The 22,606-nt window shown below is 41.2% G+C and overlaps 1 protein-coding gene across 3 annotated transcripts in view; it reads right to left on the bottom strand.

Moving 5' to 3' along the window:
- rims2a (regulating synaptic membrane exocytosis 2a) overlaps window positions 1-22,606 on the bottom strand; it is a 1,051,530-nt gene that overhangs the window by 597,518 nt on the left and 431,406 nt on the right. For all 3 annotated transcript variants that reach the window (XM_073052040.1, XM_073052005.1, XM_073052014.1), the window contains one exon: window positions 392-1,341. In XM_073052040.1, coding sequence (XP_072908141.1) covers window positions 392-1,341 — 950 coding nt within the window. The remainder of the gene's footprint in view (window positions 1-391; window positions 1,342-22,606) is intronic.

Raw genomic sequence — 22,606 nt, 5'->3', positions numbered from 1 at the left:
TGATGTGATGCCTGGACACCAGCCATACAGTGATACTTTTCCCAAGTATCTTTTCAGAATCTATACAGTCTCATTAAGCTACTAGATCGGGAGACATTACCAATGAGCCAAATAAACTTCATGCATCTCATTTTTCAGCAGCAGTTACAGGATAAAGATCAGTAAACACAACCATGAGTGAATTCTCAAACTGGACCCTAATACTAGTTGTATTTCTTTATTAACTTTGCACAGAGCAGGATCAAAATTCTGAACATCATTATCCAAATAACTGAATGGTATTAGCTTTAATTAAACTAAGAACTTCGAGCAACTTACTTACATAACCTAAATTAAAATCAGATAAATTATTTACCGCAGTAGAAATGAATAAATGTCTGTGAATGCTTACCTTTCTCACTGACACTTTCACTCTCAATTTCTACATCATCACAGCTGGTATATTCTGGAGTAGATGCAAGCTCTTCCTCCGAGCTACTCAACGAGACCTGCCGCATTTTACCTCCTTTCTTTGTTTTATGTGGCTTTGGTGGTGGTGGCCTCACTGATTCCGACTGATCTGAGCTGAGCGAGTCATTTCGCAGCATGGTTTCCATCTTTTCCCGTTTTGTTTTCTTAACCGCAGAACTTGGATCCAAGTGTTGCTGTTTCCGCATTGAATCAGAATGACGACCGTCACTCCTATCAAATGGAATGGGGCTTCGCCTGGGTGTCGGTGGACTGTGATTTGGGGTCCTTTGCCAACTAGAACTAGGCCCTTGTAGGTCTTGAGTTCTCTCCATTGAGTAAGAACGCTGACTTTGCACAGGGACCCTGCGATCACATGCAGAACGTTGTCGTGACTGCCTTTCCATTCTATGCTTTGAAATTTGTACATCATCCATCTCTGTGTATGCCAAAGAAACATCACTGTGTCTTCGTTCATGACGTACCCGAGACATCTCGGCATGCATTCGCATTTGCTCCTCGTACGGTTGTGGTTTGACGGGATAACGTGCCAAATTTGGATCACTACGATAACGAGTTTGATACTCTTCCTCTTGTCTCTGTCGCTCATATTCATCTCTACTTTGTGTATCAATATCCTCATCTACTAAATCTCGCAACTCTTGAGATCGCCTTAGACTTCTGCGTGTGGAGTCCCTGCTTTCTCTGTACTCAATATGTTCAGAGTCATCGTAAGCCCACGAGCCCCGCAACGATCGCTTGTCACGGTCTGCATATTCTGTCGGCGATCTCTGCATTGCACTTTCCAAAAGAGCATACTGTGATGGATCTGCTCTGTCGTCCTTCTGGTGGTATTTCCGATTGTGTTCCCTGGATGTTGATGGGCTCCTTTTCCTGGATGGAAATAAATATAAATTCAGTCAGAGGCACTTTGCATGCAGCAAAGTGGTAAATTAAACCATCAATACCTTGCTGCACATACAGACTGAAAATTGTGAAAGACAGTTAAGCATTAATTATGACTATCATAAGTGCAAAATATTAAAGCATTTTGCTTACTATTCATTCTAAATTTAACTGCGAAACAAAGCCTGATATCAAAGCACGTCAACATCAAATCACTTTACGACTCATCACAAAATATTGCTCTCAAACAGAAATTTCAGGCCCATGAAACATCATAGCTTTATTCACACATTTTAAGATTACATCCTCACTCCCCCCCCCCCCCACACTTTTTATTAAACATCTTCCTCGGTTTACCTTTCCGTTTGCCATTGCACATCTGGGAGATAGAGGAAATTATATCCAGAAGAATGCATCAAATCCAAGCTGGCAAGCACTTTTCCTTAATCTCCCCAAGCTCAGCAAAATTACATTCAAAAGCTTCCAATAATTGCAGCCTTGCTGAGCTTTGCACACAGAATTATTCTCTCCATATATTGTGATTTCATCCACAGTAGCAAATCAGAATCTGCACCGCCATCTCAAAGCTAGAAAGTAGGACATCAGCCCACCAACCTAACTTTGATATGTGGTGACATACAGTGGGAGGAGTGAGGAGTTTTACAGTTTAATGTCGTTATCATGTGCTGTATATAGCTGGAGGTCAAGTAAGATTTTACTCTCCAAGGAAGATTATGGTACTTAGCTGATTACCGACGGACAGTTATGCTTGTAAATTGCAGGATTGCCTTTACCATTTTCCTCTGTACCACAGAAATGATTATTTCACTCAGAAATTCACATAAAATTAGAAGCAAGCTCTACATATATGATAATTATCAATTAACTTTTTCTCATAATTCTTGGAATTCTGCATAATAGAAATTATATTAAAATGCCATATAGAATGTGATTATTAAAAACTCATTTCAAATCATTTAAAAGAACAACACATAAACAATCTAGCAGTTATCCTTGACCTTGTACCATATAGGGGACTATCCAAATTCTGGTCACAAATACTGAATTTTTTAGATTCCGCAGAGGCCTCGAAGTATATTTCCGTATAGTTATTTTAAATCCAGAGTACTAATTTATACATTTCCTTTAATTTATTGCTGAACAAAAACAAATCACACAGGAAATGTGCTTTATCATTGCATATGGCTGAACAGTCAATTATCTAGAACTTTCTGTCATACTTGGAATTTAGCCAGTTTTGGAAGTCATTTCAGTTTAGTCACTGCCATTACTCCAAGCACGTATGACAAAAGGTTGCTGCCTCTGATGGACCAAGATTTAACTGCTGATGTGAAGGATTTGAACAGACAATAAAGTGAAAACAAGTAAGTGTTCCCTTATCACTGGAATGACAATCAAAGGATCGGGAAAGTCACTTCTCTGTAAGTTAAATAGAATAAAGCCCAAAAATATCATAGCTGAAGTTCTAAATTTTGCTTTAAATTATATAATCATATCATTTGGATCTGGCAATGCTAATACAGCTCTCATAATATTTTAGTATTTGAAGATGTTAAATATTTGACAAAGAAGCATTGCTTTCTTTTCATTTTCAAGCATTTTAATGGTATGTTGGAATAACTTGGTCAATTTTAACAACATAAGATGAAATGAGATAAGGTTGAACTGGAATATTGGAACTTATTATTAAGAGTAGACCCTTTAGTCTGGTCTATGACCAAACCTCACAAATCCTTTTATACCCACTCTCCTATTATATTTAATGGACAAAGATAAATCAAACTCAGATTTGAAATCAGCAATTGACTTATCATTAATTGATGTTTGCAGTAGTCTGTTCCAAACTTGACTCTGAAAGTACAACCTATCTAGTCCCAGAGTGCTTAACCAGTTTATTTCATCTACCTTATTTGTTCCACATAATACTTTTAAAAAATCAGCTTACATTCAAGGGATATGATTTTAAAATCTATGCCCATTGTTTAATGACTGGAATCCAGATAAAATTCTGTTAAAGCAATGTTGCCCTCCTGCAAAGCACATCGATTACACATCCTAAGGTATAATAATAAGAATTGCTGGGCTTTGTAAACTGGTTGGGCTACATTTGAAGTACTATTAGGAGATTATACTTACTTGTAAACCTTGAACACAAAGGCCAACAGTCCATGATCTTTTTGATTACTGCTTGTATCTGTCAGTGAGGACCACAACCTTGCCGTAGGGTTTGGAGGCTTGCGTGCCTCAATGACCCAGAGAGCTATGTTGGCTGGAGTCAGGACTTTATGTTGTGACTCTTGGTAGGGTCACCCATATCAAACAGGTCAAAGGGTAGAGGCCAGACTAACAGTGGTCCACCAGTCCTCCAGCATTGGGATTCAGCTCAGGGCTAACAACCCTGACTGGTAAAACAAAATTATTATGGAAACAGCAATGAAGATTCCTTCTCCATCTCAGTGCGATGGTATTCCTGAGTCTCCACTTGGGACTTGCATGTCTGACAGTAGTGAAAACCAAGAAGAAGCTACTAATGTGATAAAAGGAAGCCCTGAGAGATGGAGGACCTTCACTGCTGCCCTAATTGCCAGTGGTATAATGGGCAGTAAGTAATTCAGTGACATAAAATGATCCATCGCCTTCTCTCAGAATCAGTTTCACACCGCTTAGAGACTATTCCATTCTAAACCCCTTTAGCTCAAAGTAGATGCACTAAAATCCATATCCATCCCCCATTGCTTTAGCCAGGCAGTAACGATATCCAACAACAGAAAATCACCTCCTGACATTCTATGGCATTATCATCATTGAATCCCGAACTATAAATACTCTGTGCATTGCTATTGACTAGTAATGGAACTGAAGTAGACAGATGCAGCTACAAGAGCAGGTCAGAAGCCAGAGATCCTGCAGCGAGTAACTCACCTCCAAACTCTGCAAAGCCTGTCTATCATCTACAGGGCTCAAGCCAGCAGTGTGATAGAATACTCTCCACTTATCCACATGAGAGTAGCCATAAAAACAATCTAGAAGTTCAATATAGTAAGAACTCAGCAGGCTGTTTGATTGACAGCCCATCAACTTCACCACCAATGCAGAGTAGCAGCAATTTGCATCATCCTCAGTATACAAACCAGTAATTCCCCACGGCTCCTTTGACAGCACCTTCCAAATCCATGACATCTACCAGCTGGAAGGGCAGCAAAAGAACAGAACACCCTTACTTCCTTAGGAGTCTGCAGTGATTCAGCATGAATCAGAATCAGGTTTATTATCACCGGCATGTGACGTGAAATTTGTTAACTTAGCAGTAACAGTTCAATGCAATACATACTCTAGCAGAGAGAGAGAGAGAGAGAGAGAGAGAGAGAGAGAGAAATAAATAAATAAAATAAAAGATAATAATAAATAAACAAGTAAATCAATAATGTGTATCGAATAGATTTTTTAAAATGTGCAAAAACTGAAATACTGTATATTAAAAAAAGTGAGGTAGTGTCCAAAGCTTCAATGTCCGTTTAGGAATCGGATGGCAGATGGGAAGAAGCTGTTCCTGAATTGCTGAGTGTGTGCCTTCAGGCTTCTGTATCTCCTCCCTGATGGTAACAGTGAGAGAAGGGCATGCCCTGGGTGCTGGGGGGTCCTTAATAATGGACGCTGCCTTTCTGAGACACCGCTCCCTGAAGATGTCCTGGGTACTTTGTAGGCTAGTACCCAGGATGGAGCTGAGTAGATTTACAACCCTCTTCAGCTTCTTTTGGTCCTGTGCAGTAGCTCCTCCAGACCAGACAGTGATGCAGCCTGTCAGAATGCTCTCCATGGTACAACTATAGAAGTTTTTGAGTGTATTTGTTGAAATGCTAAATCTCTTCAAACTCCTAATAAAGTATAGCTGCCGTCTTGCCTTCTTTATGACCACATCGATATGTTGGGACCAGGTTAGATCCTCAGAGATCTTGACACTGAGGAACTTGAAGCTGCTCACCCTCTCCACTTCTGATCCCTCTATGACAAACTTATATAGATGTATAGCAGATAGTGTATTGACTGGCTGCATCTGGGCCTGTTATGGAAACACCAATGCCTTTGAACAGTAAATCCTACAAAAGGTAATGGACTTGGCATAGTCATCATGGATAGAGCCCTCCCAGCCACTGAGCACATCTACGTGAAACGCTGTCGTAGGAAAGCAACATCCATCATCAGAGATCCTCACCACCTAGCCATGCTCTTTTCTCACTGCTGCCATCAGGTAGAAGGTATGAGAGCCTCTGGACTCGCACCACCAGGTTCAAGAACAACCTCTACCCTTCAATCATCAGGCACTTGAACAATAGTGGATAGCTACACTCACTTGCCCTACCATTGAAGTGTTCCCAAAACCAAATGATCTCAATTTTAAGGACTCTTTATCTTGTGATGTTCTCGTTATTCACTGATCCTGTTATATATTGCCCCTTCCTAGCACGGACTGGACTCACTATTCACCCCCAGTTACACAAATAACAAATACACCCACTCAGGGATGTCAGTGGTCCTCATCGCTCGCAAAGGACATGCACACTCATATAGTTACTGAGTATTCCCACAGGAAAATAAACCTCATGATTGTTTATGGTGACATATATGTAGTTTGATGATAAAATTTACTTTGAACTTTGGTACACCACCATCTCAGAGTTGCCTTCCACAGCACTTACCGTCCCTGTTTGGAATATATCACTGCCCCTTCACCATTGCTGGATGAAATTCCTGGAACTTTCTCCCTAACAGCATTATGAGTTTCTCTCACCTCAAACACTGCAGCAGTTCACCACCACTTTTGCAGGGGTAATTAGGGAATGACAATTACCGGTAAATGCTGACTGCCTATGAAGCCCTTCAATGAATTTAAAAATGAACCATCAATATAACTCTGTGAATTAATACTCTGACCTACACTATTGGAAATGCTGATCATTGATGTGTGCGTTTCAATCCCTTCATCTATAAAAACGACACACACAAAATTCTGGTGGAACTCAGCAGGTCAGGCAGCATCTATGGAAAAGAGTAAACAGTTGACATTTTGGGCCAAGACCTTTCTTCAGGACTGAGAAGGAAGGGGGAAGATGCCAGAATAAAAAGGAGGCTAGCTGGAACGTGAGAGGTGACGCCAGGTGGGTGGGAAAGGTCAAGGGCTGGAGAAGAAGGAAACCGATAGGAGAGGAGAGTGGACAGTAGGGGAAAGGGAAGGAGGATGGGACCCAGGGAGAAGTGGTAGGTAGGGAGACAGGGTAAAAGGCCATAGCAGAGAAGTGTTTTTGGAATTGGTTTATTATTGTTAATTGAACCGAGTATACATAAAAGAGCTCTAGTTTTGTATGCCATCCATACAGATCATTTCAAAAGATGTCTATTGAGGTAGTGCAAGGGAAAAACGGTAACAGTGATAGAGAAAATGTCATGTAAGGAAAAAATAAGATCAAAGGTCATGGGGGGAATTGTGAGGTCAAGTGTTCCTTTCTAAGGCTGAAGAGAATTTTCAGAAAGTTGGGTGATTTTCCAATCCCTAATGCAGAGGCACAGTGGCATTTCAAATGCAGACATAATCATGTATATGCTGTGGACACTGCCAAAAAGAAATATCAAGGTAGATATAAACTCCAAGATGAAAGGCAAGCATCTATCGCCCCTAATCTGTGGGGTTACCTTGGTGCACAGCTGCGTATAGTTAAGAATGGCACAGTGTAGTACATTGCCTAAGCACCAAAGATGAATGATCAACTTTATCCGCTGTACAGTTAGGAAATTGCTGTGTTGTGTTGGTGTGACATGCAACCAAAAACAACATTCAATAACTATAAAGAATAAAAATTATACTAAAATAAGATAGAAGTACAGATATGTATAAAAAGTGGTTTAAAGTGTTTACGGGGCATTAACTGAAGTAATATATGGGGGGGGGGGTGGCGTGGAAGGTGTGCTTCCTGAACAGATTTCCCACATCTTCTTCCTTGACAACGAAGGGTGTGAGGGTGTGGGGCATTAGCGATGGTCTGGCTAATCAGGCACGTGGGGGAGGGGGGAGCAGTCTTTAAAGTTTGATCTCAGAGTCAAATCTAAAGTAGAACCTGTTCAACTGGTTTGAGAAGCGGAGTTCATTGGGGCAGGTGGGCGCCTTGTTTTTGTAGTTGATAATAGACTGAAGATCTTTTGAAACTTGCAGAAACCTGCCTTTCCGGTTTGACTGTGTGTGACGGCTCTGATTGCCTCCTCCAGCTTGCACAAGCACGGAAGTGAAGCAATCAATGGTACAACAACTCTGAGATTTGTGTTCTCCAAATAGCCACGAAACAAGGAAAGAACATGAAAGTCTTTCAGAGAGAAATATCAGTCCCGCCCCCTCCCCCGCACACAAAGAATGGAATCATGATCATCAACCCCCAAAATCCCTCCCCCCACACAAAATGGAACATAAACATCGACCCCAAACCCACCTCCCCCGCTCCCTCACAGACTCCTCCGGCAGTGATCATAAGGCAGGCATTTGATGTTGAACACTCACTCACCAACAATGTGCAACTCGTCAGCAATGTGGAAAATTCCTCAGCTATGTCCTAGTAAGAAGAAGCAGGACAAGTCCAATCTGGTTTACTACCAGACATCAGTTTAGCTTAACCAAGAACAAGGTGATAAAATGCTATTAAATGCCACTTACTCACCAACAACCAATGCATGAATGCTCAGATTAGGTTTTGTCAGAACAACTCGGCTCCAAATTACATCACCACCTTGGTCTAAAAATGTACCAAACAGCTGAATTTGATTACTAGACAGCTTTTGACACTATCAGACATCAAAAGTTTCTGGTAAATATTAAAACAAAGGGCACAGAAGGAGAACACTCCATTGACTGGAGGAAAAAAATCAAACAAAGGGGCTGTAGTTATTGAAGGTCATTCATCCCAATTCCAGAAGTTTGTGAGAACAGTATGCTATACCTGGACCATCTTCAGACACCTCATCAATGACCTTCCTTCTATCAAAGGGTCAGAACTGAGTATGTTTGCCATAATGTTTAACTGCAGCTGCCTCTACAAGTAATGATGCAGCCCACAAATGCATGCACTGAGAGCTGAGCAATATTCAGGGAAGTAACATTTGTACCACAGAAGCCTAAAGCAGTGACTATTTCCAAAAAGTGAGACCGTAGCTCACAATCCCTGATATTAAATGCCATTGTTCTACAGAAAACTGTAATCCAACTTGTATCTTTTGTTGTACAGCCTCCTACAAATAACATGAAACATCCCACTGGATTTAAAAAATATATATCCTTTGGACCCAGAGTGATCTATCTATTCACCCATAATTTCCTAGTTCCTCAGCACATAGCAGGTACATTAATCTGCCTTGCTCAGGAACAGAATGGCTGACCTCACACTTCTCCACACTAAATTGCATCCATCAAGATCTCTCAATGTTCCAAACGTTCTGCTTCCATCCACACTATTTATTGTGTTATCTAACTTAGTGCCATCAACAAGTTTGGATATAGAGCTGTAAAATTGATGCCTTTGTGCAGATTACCCATATATAATTATGCTGCCAATTAATCCCAGTTAATGCACAGAATTAACACATAGACAAATGCACTAATAAATATCTTGCCCCACTTCATAGTCAGCTGCTTGATATCTGCTCTATCCATGCTTAACTTAGGGCAATTCATTTCTGGAACAAAACAGCAAAGTCCTACTAATTTCACGGTGATAATACGATGAAGGAGAGAGCAGGGCAGAATAGGCCCCAATCATTGAATTGCTGTAAGAGACAGTATCTTTGGTGCATAAATTGTCCTCATTAGTGTAGGCGACTGTGAAACCTGTCACTAAAAGTTTCTGGAGAAATAATCAATCAGCTGGAAGAACTCCAGATGCAGAATTGTTGATGTTTTGCATCAGGATAATTCCAATGTCTGCAGTCTCTTGGGTCTCCACTGAGCGCTTCTGAGCACCCCTGGGATAAGAGATATGAGAAAATATTCCTGCAGTAGTTACAGCAGAGAATGGACCCTCTCCTCCATCACATTTGTACTATCTCTATGGAAGTTGATTCTTCACATGTCTGAACCCATTTCTTAGTTCCTTTCCCACTCGCTAAGTTCTTAAGATCTCTTCCACTCAGCAGGGCCTGTTGTCCACATACCCTTCCACTCAGCAGGGCCTGTTGTCCACATACCCTTCCACTCAGCAGGGCCTGTTGTCCACATACCCTTCCACTCAGCAGGGCCTGTTGTCTACATACCCTTCCACTCAGCAGGGCCTGTTGTCTACATACCCTTCCACTCAGCAGGGCCTGTTGTCCACATACCCTTCCACTCAGCAGGGCCTGTTGTCCACATACCCTTCCACTCAGCAGGGCCTGTTGTCCACATACCCTTCCACACAGCAGGGCCTGTTGTCCACATACCCTTCCACTCAGCAGGGCCTGTTGTCCACATACCCTTCCACTCAGCAGGGCCTGTTGTCCACATACCCTTCCACTCAGCAGGGCCTGTTGTCCACATACCCTTCCACTCAGCAGGGCCTGTTGTCCACATACCCTTCCACTCAGCAGGGCCCCAGGTCCCACAATTCCCTTTCATCTGGTACATCTGGTTCACTGATGCCCTGGTCCTCACACTCCAAATCAACTCACTGAGACCCTTCAAGCTGACCATGCTCCTAAAAACTTACTGATTTAACCAGGAAATTAAATACAATGTAACATCTAAAACATTAATTAAAAATGGGTTAGTGTATCAATATGAATAACACCCAGCAGACTGGAAGATCTGAGCCTTTGGCACTACAAAAGTCTGATCATGCCAGATTACTGGAGTTTCACTGTTTTATGTATCTGAATGTTTACAGTGCATCCCATAAGTGAGTAGTGAGCAAAATCTCCTCCTTCATATGTGAACTCAACAAACTGTTCCTTTGGCTAAACCAGCAGTAAAATTTATATACAAGCAAGAGAAAATCTGCTGATTCTGGAAATCTGAGCCACACACGCACAAAATGCTGGAGGAACTCAGCAGGCCAGGCAGCATCTATGGAAAAAAACACAGTTGACGTTTCAGAACGAAACCGTTCAGCAGGACTGCAGAAAGAATGCTGAGGAGTAGATTTGAAAGATGGTGGGGGGGGGGGGGGGGGGAGAGAAAAACACCGGGCAATAGGTGAAACTTGGAGGGGGAGGGATGAAACAAAGAGCTGGGAAGTTGATTGGTGAAAGAGACAGAAGGCCGTGGAAGAAAGTAAAAAAGGTAGGAGAGGAGAACCAGAGTAGGTGATGGGCAGGCAAGGAGATAACATGAGAGAGGGATAAGGGGATGGGAAATGGTGAAGGGGTGGGGGGGAGGCATTAATGGAAGTTCGAGAAATTGATACTCATGACATCAGGTTGGAGGCTACCCAATTGGTATATAAGGTATTGTTCTTCCAACCTAAGTGTGACTTCATCCTGACAGTGGAGGAGGCCATGGATGGACATATCAGAATGGGAATGGGAAGTGGAATTAAAATGGGTGGCCACTGGGAGATCCCAATTGTTCTGACGGATGGAGCTTAGATGTTCATTGGAACAGTCTCACAATGGGTAAAGTGTACTTACAGTATCTTAGTAAGCTCAGTATAAATGAGTTGTGATTACTATAGTCATAAAATTGTGTAGCTTGCACACAAGCTCTGTGGATCAACTTGCCCTTGCAAATCATGGCGCCAACCAAACTAATCATTCAAAGTAAATTTATTATCAAAGTACGTATGTGTCACCACATACTCCCCTGAGATTCATTGTCTTGCAGGCATTCACGTTCACAGTAGAAGAAAGAAATACAGTAGAATCAACAAAAACGTACACACCAAGACTAACAAGCAGCCAATGTGTAAAAGAAAACAAACTGTGCATATACAAAAAAAATTGTAAATAAATAATACTGAGAACCTGAGTTGTAGACTCATTGAAAGTGAGTCCATAGATTGTGGAATCAATTCAGAGTTGAGGTGAGTGAAGTTATCCATACTGGTTCAGAAGTCTGATGGTTGAAAGGTAATAACTGCTGCTGAACATGGTGGTGTGGGGCCTAAGGCTCCTTCCCAATGGCAGTAGTGAGAAGCGAGCATTTTTCTTGCGGCAGCAGTCCTTGTAGATGTGCTTAGTGGTCAGTCACTATGCAAATTAAGAGAGCAACACATTGGGAAAATGCTAAACTAATTCAGTAAAGTCATCATGGACTCATGAAGGAGAACAAATTTATTAGAGGTTCCTAAGGAGGTCTTGACCAGCGGCATAGAAGAGAACCAGCAGATGCATTTCACTGGAATTTCCAGAAGACATTTGATGAAGTGTCTCACAGTAGCTTAAGTCACAAGATAAGAACACATTGTGTTGGAGATAATACATTGGCAATGGATAGAGGACTGGGTAACAGGCAGGATGGATATTGAAGTCACTTCAAGCTGGCGACTTTTGCTCTAACCATAGAAATCAATACTGGGATTGCAGCTGCTTGCAATGCATGTCAAAGACCAGGAGAAAGAAATGTGAAAGAACCCAAAGCTGTGAATGTCATAATTATAGGTGGGAAGGGAAGCTATGAGGAGGACACAAACTCTTTATACAGTTGTATTGATAGGTTAAGTAAATAAGCCAAAATTGTGCAAACAGTTTAATGGAGAAAAATGTATATTACATCTTGGAACAATGTACAATACATATTCATTAATGGAGAAAAACTACCAAAAATTAAAGCAATAGGATTTGGGGATCATTTCAAATGAAGATCAAGGATTAGCTTTATTTGCCACATGTACATGAAACATACAGTGGAATGTGTCATTTCTGTCAAAGGAAACCAGTGAGGATTGTGCTGGATTGAGGATTGTGCCCACAAGTGTCGCCACGTTTTTGGCATCAACGTAGCATGCCCGCAACTCACTAACCCGAACAAAACATCTTTGGAATGTTGAAGGAAACCGGATCACCTAGAGGAAACCCATGTGATCATGGGGAGAATATACAAACTCCTTATTAGGAATTGAAACCCGATGGGTCATCACCAGTCCTGGAATAGCTTTATGACATGCTTCTGTGCCCCCTACTCCTTTTCCCACTTTTTATGATCTATGCTCTAATGTATCTTAGCACAATAGAGTTTTGTACTCGGCAGATGTTACTAGTGCTAGGAGATGAGTCATTTGCCAGAAACACAGCGAACGAGTACACAGGTACTGTAGGTTATAAGGAAAAGTAATTGAACATTAGCCTTCAAGAGGATATAAGAGGGAGGTTTCACTGCAACTAGTGAGAATTATCTATTGAGAACAATCCATTTCAGGAAGGATATAATTTTATTGAAGGCATTTCAATGATGTTTTATGAGGGTGATTCTGCGTAAGGATGGGTTGTAGTACGATGAAAAGTTAAACAGATTGGGAGTCAGAGGATTATATGTCTCTAAATGCCTTGCCACAGAATTCTGAGGCAGACACCTTTTGTAGATGTATGGCTAAAATGGATCTTTATCTAGTGAGAGAATCAGCAATCATGGGGAAAGAGCAGCAATTTGGACCTGAGGAATATCAAATCAGCCAGGACCAGGTAAGCGATGAGGCAGACCAAAGGCTTGAATGGCCGACTCCTGTTCCCACCTCTTATGATCTTATGCTATTTTAGTAGCATACGGATTTGAGCCCTGTAGATGTTAGAAGTGCTGGGAGATGAGTCATTTTCCAGCGAATACACAGTCTTTGACCTACTCTTGCAGACACAATATTTATATCTTGGTTTAGTTACGTTTGAGATCCTTACAAGCTCTGGTGTGACTACACTGAGAGCACCGCGTGCTGCATACAGATTTGGTATTTATATTTAAGGAAGGACATACTCGCTTTAGAGATCATTCACAGAAGGTTTATTCAGTTGATTCTTTGGATGAACAGGTGTGACACATGATGAGGGGTTTAGAAGGTTGATTCTCACCGAGCTATAGAAATCTGAGAGTGATCTTTTTGAAGCACACAAGATTCTGAAGGGGACTGTCAGAGCTCATATTGATGGAATGCTTCCTGTAGTGAGTATATCTAGAACTAGCTTCAAAATCAGTGGTTGTCCTTTAAGTACAAGATCAGCATGTTTCTTTTTCTTAAAGCATTGCAGCTGTGGAATTCTTTACACCAGGAAAATGTGGACTCAGTCATTGAATATATTTGCAGCAAGAATTGGCAGATACTTGAACAAGGGAATTGAAGGTGTGAGAAAAGCACAGGGAAGTAACATAAAGCCTAAAATCAATTGACCATCATCTTATTGAAAGGCAGTGCAAGCTCTAAGGGCTAAATAGTCTTATCATTCTTTCTTATAAACAATATTATAAATAAACTACATACTATGGATCAGTATTATATTTATTGTGTTTTGCATTCTGTTGTGTGACTTTTTTTTACAACACCCATGGTAGCACTCTCTTTCGGACAATGTCTTTGACCTGAAACATGAACTCTGCTTTTCTTTCCACAAATCCAGTCGGACCTGCTGTGTGCTTCCAGCACTTCATGTTTTTATTCAAGTGCTTTGGCAGCTACAGTTTGATTTTCAGGTTTTTTTTAACTGGCTAATTGTGAGTTCACCTTAAACAATTATCTACCTCAACATCACACTTTTTATAATGTAGTCACCAAGAGCTATTATCAGAGTACATATATGTCACCATATATAACGCTGAGATTCATTTTCTTGTGGGCATACTCAATAAATCTATGGAATAGTAACTGTAACAGAATTGATGAACGTCCCCCTAACTAGGGCTTTCAACCAGAGTGTAGGAGACAACAAACTGCAATGCAAAAAGAAGAAACAATTAATTAAATAAATTAGCAATAAATATTGATAACGTGAGATGAAGAGTCAGCGACAGTGAGTCCATTATTTGTAGGAACATTTCAGAGATGCTGTAAGTGGAGTTGAGTGAAGTTTATTCAAGAGCCGGACGGTTGAGGGGTAGTAGCTGTTCCTAGACCTGATGATGTGAGTACCTTTATCTTGATGGCAGCAGTGAGAAGAGTGGGTGGTGGGGCTCCCTGATGCTGGATGCTGCTCTCCTGTGACAACATTTCATATAGATGTGCTCAGTGGTAACAAGCTTTCCAATAACTCAGAGATAACCTCATGAAACTTAATCGTCATCAACTAAGGAAATAGCAGTTACCGAGTCTACTCACTGTAAGAGTTTGATTGGACAAAATAATATCCGTATATTCTGCAGTGTAGGGAAAAAAGATAAACAAGGTCTTATGATATTTTAAATTCAATGTTTCTAACCCTGTTAAAAGAAAAGAACTTCAAGGGTAGTCTAATAAAAATGGATTTGCAACTCCTGAACTTCATAGCCACATATTTTTTTAAAATCAGATAGTATACTGGGAAACACACACAAACTGCTGGAAAAACTCAGCTGGTCAGGCAGCATCTATGGAGGGGAATAAACAGTTGACTCTTTTGGCAGAGACCCCTCACCAGGACTGGAAAGGAAGGGGGAAGAAGCCAGAATAAGAAGGTGGAGGGGGGAGGGAAAGGAGTACAAGCTGGCAGCTGATAGGTGAAAGCAAGTGAGGGAGAAGGTGGGTGGGTCGGGCAGGGGAATTGAAGTAAGAAGCTGGGAGGTGATAGATGGAAAAGGTAAAGGTCTGGCAAAGAAGGAATCTATTAGGAGAGGGTGGTGGAGCATGGGGGAAAGGGAAAGAGGAGGGGAACCAAAAAGAGAGGAGAAAGGTGGCAGATTAACCAGAATGGAGAATAAAATAAAGAGAAGTGAGGAGGAAGGAGTGATTATTGGAAGTTGGAGAAATCGATGTTCATGCTATTAGGTTGGAGGCTACCCAGACGGACTATGAAGCGTTGCTCCTCCGTGAGTTTTGCTTCATTGTGGCATTAGAAGTGGCCATGGAGAAATGTGCCAGAAAGGGAATAGGAAGTCAGTTTGGCCGAGCTTGCCTTTTGCAGCGGACGGAGTGAAGATGCTTGACAAAGTAGTCCATGGTTAGGGTTAAGACTGTGCTGGGTATCAGCAATGTAGAGGAGGCCACACGGTGAGCACCAACAGACACACAGGTGAAGTCTCACTACACCGTCAGTGTCTCGATGATGGTGAGGGAGGAGGTTAGGGGTAGGCTTAGCACTTGCCACACCTGCTTGGGTAAGTGTTGGGAAGTGAGATCAGTGGGTGCAGATGAGTGGACAAGGAAATCACATAGAGAGTGATCCCTATTGAAAGGGTGTGCCTGGTAGTGGGAGTCCATTGGAAATGGCAGAAGTTCTGGAAAATGATACACTGGATATGGAGTTAGGTAAGGACAAGGGGAAGTGGGAGAATGGGGTGAATGCAGAAATGTGGAGACGATGTGTGTGTGTGTGTGTGAGCAGTATTGATTGAGACAGAAGGAAAGGCCCATGCTTTGAAAAAATAGAGGACATTCAGATGTTCCGTAATGGAAAGCCTCATCCTGAGAACAGATACAGCATAGACAGAAGGAATGGGAGATGGAAAAGGCATTTTTACCCAAGAGGCGGGAAGAGCTATAGTGAAGATAGCTGTGAGGGCCGGTAGGTTTGTAAAAGGTATCAGTGGATAGTCTGTCTCCAGGGACAGAGACAGAGAGATGACGGAAGGGAAGAGAAGTGTCAGAGATGGACCAAGGGTAGAGGGCAGGGTAGAAGGGTAGAAGTTGAAGGCAAAATTGATGAAGTTGAAGAGCTCAGCATGGGTGCAGGAAGCAGCAACAATACTGTTGCCAGTGTTGCAGAGAAAGAGTTGAGGAGCATTTCCAGCGTACGACAGTATACTGTAGTGCAGTAGCATATTGTGCTGCTATGAATTTATCAAAACTGAAAAAAAATTGCATCATTACTGGAGTTCTGACGTTCATAACAGTCCTTGCAATACTGATGGGAAAGTCACAGGTGGGGGACCTCCCAACAGACTGATTGTCCCTGCTACATTGTGCTCCAATATGTTAGCATGGTGTCTCTCCTGTCTGGCTGGCCGTCTGGGAATTCATTCAGTTCTCTTCTTTTCCTTGTAGCACTTGTCAAGACTTGAGCAAAGCTCAGCAACATTGCATTGGCAACTTGTATTCGGCCTTGCCTGAGAAAGTGGTATATCAAGTCAACTGATGCTGGAGCCTAGCGGTATTTGTTTTACATTCCTTTCAGCCTCAGTGTTGGCATCTAGATTTCCAATTGAGAGTTTTAATTAATGGCCCTGTTTGGCCTAGTGTTTATTGTTTGTTGTCCCTTAAAATCATGTTTGCATTAAAGTCTGTGAACTATCGACCCGCTTCAGTGTCTCTCTCTCCACACTTGGGCCACATCTGAATGTAGTGATACTGTAGTTACAATTTTTCTTTAAAAAATCATAAAATTTTGTGGAACCACAGTTTGGATCAAAACAAAATGACTTGGTAATCATTCAGATTAAATTTCATTCTCAGAAAAACAAGATGATTTTCAGTTGCAACACGATGAAAAAACCTGCATGTATGTGATAGAGTTTCCAAGCATTGTCTGATTTAAATTCCCATATTCACCATATATGGCAAAACACCACCTAGCACAAATTTTGAAGCATTGATTTCAGATTTCTCAGCAGTTATTTTTTTCTTTGCTCAGCTGCAATGAAAATCTTCTATGTTGAATCAAATAATAAAACTAGCACTTAGCAATTTTTATGCACCTGTGTGTTCTTCACTGCCTGAAGTCCACTCATCACACAAAGTTGAAATTTGGCTTTCATTTCTTCCATATCTTTTATATATTTATACAATATTTTTAGATATAAGCATAACTGTACTCACGGTAAGGTTTTTATTACAGGGAATGGGATTGGTGCAAGCTGGCCAGTCAGACCTTACAGGGCAGAAACTCTATTGTGCTGGCCCAGGGAAGATTGAGATTTTGAGATCAAGGCAGGATTGGCCAGTGATGTGGAGCTGTAGCCTAGCTCATACTGTGCAAAGTGCTGGAGGGCAGGGAAGTAACTGCAAATGTTTACTTGGGATCATTCACAGTCAAAATCAATCAAAGGCAAGTGTCACATCTTGCCTATATGGGCACATGGTTATTGCTGAAGCATAAGTGAACAATGTATCTGGAGCAACCTGATCTCACTCACTAAGTTACTGGTACAGAGATTAACATCACATGGCATTTTAGTGTTCAGCATCATGGAATAGGAGTGTCTGACCACATGAATGAAAACTCTAGCATAGACCTTCATCAGTACCCATTCTCACATAGGCACATTTATATTTTTTGGTCCAGAGTAAACAGATGCTGGTTTTGATGTAGCTGGCTGTGGAAGAAAGTTGACATTGATACACCAACTGATATTTGGACCATTGGAAAGACTACCAAAGAGCTTGAAGATGCTGCTACCTGGCATATAAAAGTAAATCTCCTAGAATATATTGATCTGAGACAAGTTGAGAGCTTGCCTATGGTTTCATTGCTCCAGTTAAAGCCCACTGTGGGAATTACTTGCACTCTGCTATCTAATCCACGTGTCGTCAAAGTGAGTGTTGCATGCTGTTTGACAAGATTGTGCCCTGCTCAGTAGCCTCATGCCCACAGGTATTGTAGCTGGAGGACCAACAACCAAAAATGGAGATGCTCCACTTCTACACTAAGAACCTTTGCTACTCATCTGCAAACAAGAAATATTACAGGAAACAAGAGGATTTCTATCTCCTTATTCTAGTCTGATACCTCTACACTCAGATCATTAAGCAATCAATAGAACCAGAATCAGTTGTTCAAATAATAACACCTCTGTATTAGATTTACTTGCTCAGTCAGTTGCTTTTTCTGCTCCAGTAATTAAATTAATGAGTGTATTTCCAATGGGCTCTGCGCATATTTATTTAAATCACAATTCAGCAAAACTTAGTTCAGAATATCTGGGCTACATTAAAAAATGTTCTTTAAAAATTGCTTGTGAAGGATGAAAGCCATCCTAACATTTTCTAAAAATATTCCTTCTGGCATGGTTACTCATCTCCACATGTCCTCTTGACAGGAGAGGAAATGAGTTGTGCATTCTTTCATTACACCCAATATCAATCCTTCGCTGTATGCATAAGACAGTATGATGCAACATCAAACAGACAGCGCTACCCTTTTCTTTATTCTCTCCCACATAGCCCACGTTCTCCTCTGCCCTCCTATAGTCTGGTCTAAGTGGCTTCTTTTATGAAGGATTGTGATTGCAGCAATAGTTTGCATTAGACCTTTCAAAGCATCTTAGAATGGAGATGAGGAGCAATTCCTTCAGCCAGAGGATGGTGAATCTCTGGAATTCGAGGCCAAATCATTGGGTATATTTAAGGCAGAGGCTGATAGATTGTTGAGTAGACAGGGATGAAGAGATAAGGGGAGAAGGTGGCAGGTTGGGGCTGAGAAGAAAATGAATCAGCCTTGGTGAAATAACAGTGTAAACTCGATGGGCCAAATGGACTAATTCTGCTCCTATATCTTATGGTCATAAGGAACATCAATCCACTCTCAAAAATCCTTCAAACTCATATTGGAGAACTGATGGTCCACCAGTTCCTGTGGGTGGACCATGTCATCTTCAGGTCTAATCCCAGATACCCGAAGCAAGTATTCTCACTGGTGCGCCATCGGTGCAAACCGTTTCCAGGAGGACAGAGAATACATTTTAACCATATTGCAGTATGAAGCAGTACCATGTTGGCTGCGTCTATAATGTTCAACACGATTTCTATTTCAATTACACAGAATGGAATAGAAGGTCAATGGGCTGGGAAGAAAGTTAATGCAGACACCGTTAAACAGGATATTCTGTTGCATCATTCCAAAAAAATAAGTTGGGTGGAGTTGATAATCCCTCGTGCTCTTGAGCAGTCTCTTGGATTTAAGGATGACATGTTTCTGCTGCATGTCCATAGACTTGGAGATGTGGTTGAGTCATTTGTGTAACACACAGGCTCTGTCACGGGTGTGGACTGGTGCTGATTAGGTAACCGGGTTGATTGACATGTTGTGTTTCCTTTAGACTGCCCTCTTTACATGCCCTCTATGTGTTCCTGTTGTGGACAACTAAGATGGTCAGGACCTCTTGAATGTTTGTACTCCACTTTGAATGGCCACAGGGCAGGCATTCCCTTGAGTCTCGAGAAAGGTGGTTACAATTCATCAAGGGAACTTTGTGAATGCCCTTTAGATGCATCCTCTGTCCTTCTAGAAACTGCCCACAGTGATGGAGCACCGGTGAGAGCACTTGCTTTAGGAGTCTTTTGACATCTGCAGGAGCCTGGGTCTAGAGGCAATAGTAAGCGTCACAAATTGGGGTCTTCCTAATTTGCACTGGTTGGCCATGATGTCTTCTACATCTTATCAATATGATAGGAGCATGACCCCTCAAGTCCACTCCAGCATTTAGTAAGATCATGGCTGATATGACTGTAATCTCTGCTCTGCCTTACGATTACCAATGATAACCTTTCACCTTCTTACTCACTAAATATCTATTTATATCTGCCTTAAGAACATTCAGTGACTTTCCTTCCACTGCCCTTTGATGAAGAACGTTTGTAGACTGCACGATCCCTGAGAGAAAAAAAAGACTTTGCAGCCTTAAATAGGCAACCTTTTATTCATAAATGGTAACTCCAGTATTTGATTCTGCAGCAAGAGGAAATTCCTCTATGCAAACACCGTGTCAAGACCCCTCAGTATCTTAAGCATTTCAATCAAATCTCCTCTCATTCTCCCAAACTTTAGCATTTACAAGCCTGGCCTATTCAACATTTCCTCATAAGTCCTGCTGTCCCAGTCTACATATACATCTGGTGAATCTCTTCTGGGCTACATTCATTGCGTTTACATCCAGGACAGCAATATCATACTCAACATATGGCCTCACCAATGCCCATGTTATTGAAGGACACAACTTTGCTAATTTCGTACTTAGTTTCCTCTGCTGATAAACAGCAACATACCTTCAGTCTTTCTAATTGCAGGCCACATCTGCAGATGAACATTTTGTGATTCAAGTTTCAGAAGACTCAGATCTTTCTGCATCTCAAAGATCGACAATCTCTCAATTTTGAGAAACTTCACTACAGAGTACAGTGGAGAGTATCCTGACTGGTTCGGCTAGGGTTTGGTATAGAAACACCAATGACCAAGAACAGAAAAGTCTACAAAAAGTGGTGGATGCAGCCCAGTCCATCATAGTAAAGACCGTCTCCACCACTGAGCACATCTACAAGAAAACTGCCACTAGAAAGCAGCATCAATTATCAAGAGCCCCTATCATACAGGCTATGCTGTCTTCCTGCTGCTGTGATCAGGAAGGTGGTACAGGAGCCTTAGGTTCCACAACACCAGGTTCAGGAACTGTTATTACCTTTCAACCATCAGACTCCTGAACCAGCGTGGATAACTTCACTCACCCCTGATTCCACAACCTGCAGACTCACTTTCATGAACGCTACAACTCATGTTCTCAGTATTAGTTTTTTATTTATTAATATTATTTGGTTTTTTAAAATATTTGTACAATTTGTCTTCTTTTGCACATTGGTTGTATGTCAGTCTTTGCGTGTAGTTTCTCACTGACTATATTGTGTTTATTTGTTCTACTGTGAATGCCTGAAAGAAAATCAATCTCAAGGTGACATACACTGTATGTACTTTAGTAATAAATTTACTTTGAACGTTGCAGAGGCTGCACCTGCATATGAAAATGTTGTAAATCAAGCATTAGAATACTCAGACCTTTATGTGTCTCAGAGACCTACAACTTCTCACTGTTCTGATAAAATCTTCTGTTTTAATTTTTCCTGCTACGTGGAAAGTACAGATTTCCTTGCATTATCCTTCATTTGACAGACATCCGCTGATTCTTTTAACTTATTGTCTTTCCTTTGTAGTCTCCTCATGTCCTCATAGCATACTTCACTACTTTGCTAGAAGCAAATTTAGCAACCAGACCTTCAGTGCATTCATTCAGATCATACGCTTATATCATAAGAAGTTGAGGCTTCAGCTCTAAACCCAGTGGCACACCACCCATTGCAAAAAAGATCTATTCAAGCCTTCCACTTTACTGCCAGCCATCCAAACTGGTATCCACACCAACAAGTTATGTCCTCCACCACGAGATATATTTTTCCAAATGACCTTTCATTTGGCATCTTATCAAATGTGTTCTAGAAACCTTAGAATATGCTATGGTTCCACTTTATTCACTGCGTATTATTTCCTCAAAGAACTCCGGCAGATTGATGAAGCATCATCTCCCTTTTAAAGAACACACTGATTTTCCTAAATACCCTATTTTTCTTTCCACAGAATGCTCTGTTATAAAGTCTTCATCATACTTGCTACCATTTTCCTTATTACAGATGGCAAGTAACCAAGCTGCATTTAGCTTTCCTCCTTTTCTGAAATGAAGTTATATTTTCCATTTTCCAATCTAGTAAGAAGCTTCCCCAAATCAAGGGAATTCGGGACAATCAAAACCAACACATCAACATCAATAGCTATTTCTTTAACGTTTCTAAGATGAAGCCAGTCAGTATTCAAAAACATGTCATTGCAGTGCTTCAGCAATCTGCTCAGCCCCCACTTTCCTGGAGATTGTAACTTTTCTGTCTTTCTCACCCCCTTTCCATTCTCAATGTACAGTACATATTTTTCCCAGGTATGTCACTCACATCTGCTGCAATGAAGGATAATGTAAAATACTTCATTAATTCATCTGCCATCTTATTGCTTTCCTACACACTCTTTTCACAGGACAATATTATTTTCTACACTCACTATGTTAACTCTACATTTTAAATACCTATTGAAATTGAATACAGTACATGTTTTATCTCATATTCTGGTTTTTCCTTCCCTATGAATCTTCAAGTCAACTGCTGTTGGCTTTATCTTCTTTCCAGTTTTCTGACTTTCAGGTCATCCTTGAGCAATTAAAATTGTCTTTTTTGAACTTTGATTCTACCTCTAACATTTTGTTTTAGCCAATCACTGATGATGGACTGTTTATTTGGAATTACAAACATGCGGAAATCTGAAGATGCTGGAATTCCAGAGCAACACACGCAAATATATGAAAAAGAGCAAATAGTCGATGTTTTGGGCCGAGTCCTGATGAAGGGTCTCAGCTCGAACTGTCGAC

Source organism: Hemitrygon akajei, chromosome 1 (assembly GCF_048418815.1).
Source record: "Hemitrygon akajei chromosome 1, sHemAka1.3, whole genome shotgun sequence".
In the NCBI taxonomy this organism is placed as follows: Eukaryota; Metazoa; Chordata; class Chondrichthyes; order Myliobatiformes; family Dasyatidae; genus Hemitrygon; species Hemitrygon akajei.
Note: the sequence above shows the minus strand (reverse complement) of the source record. Positions and strands in the feature narration are given on the sequence as shown.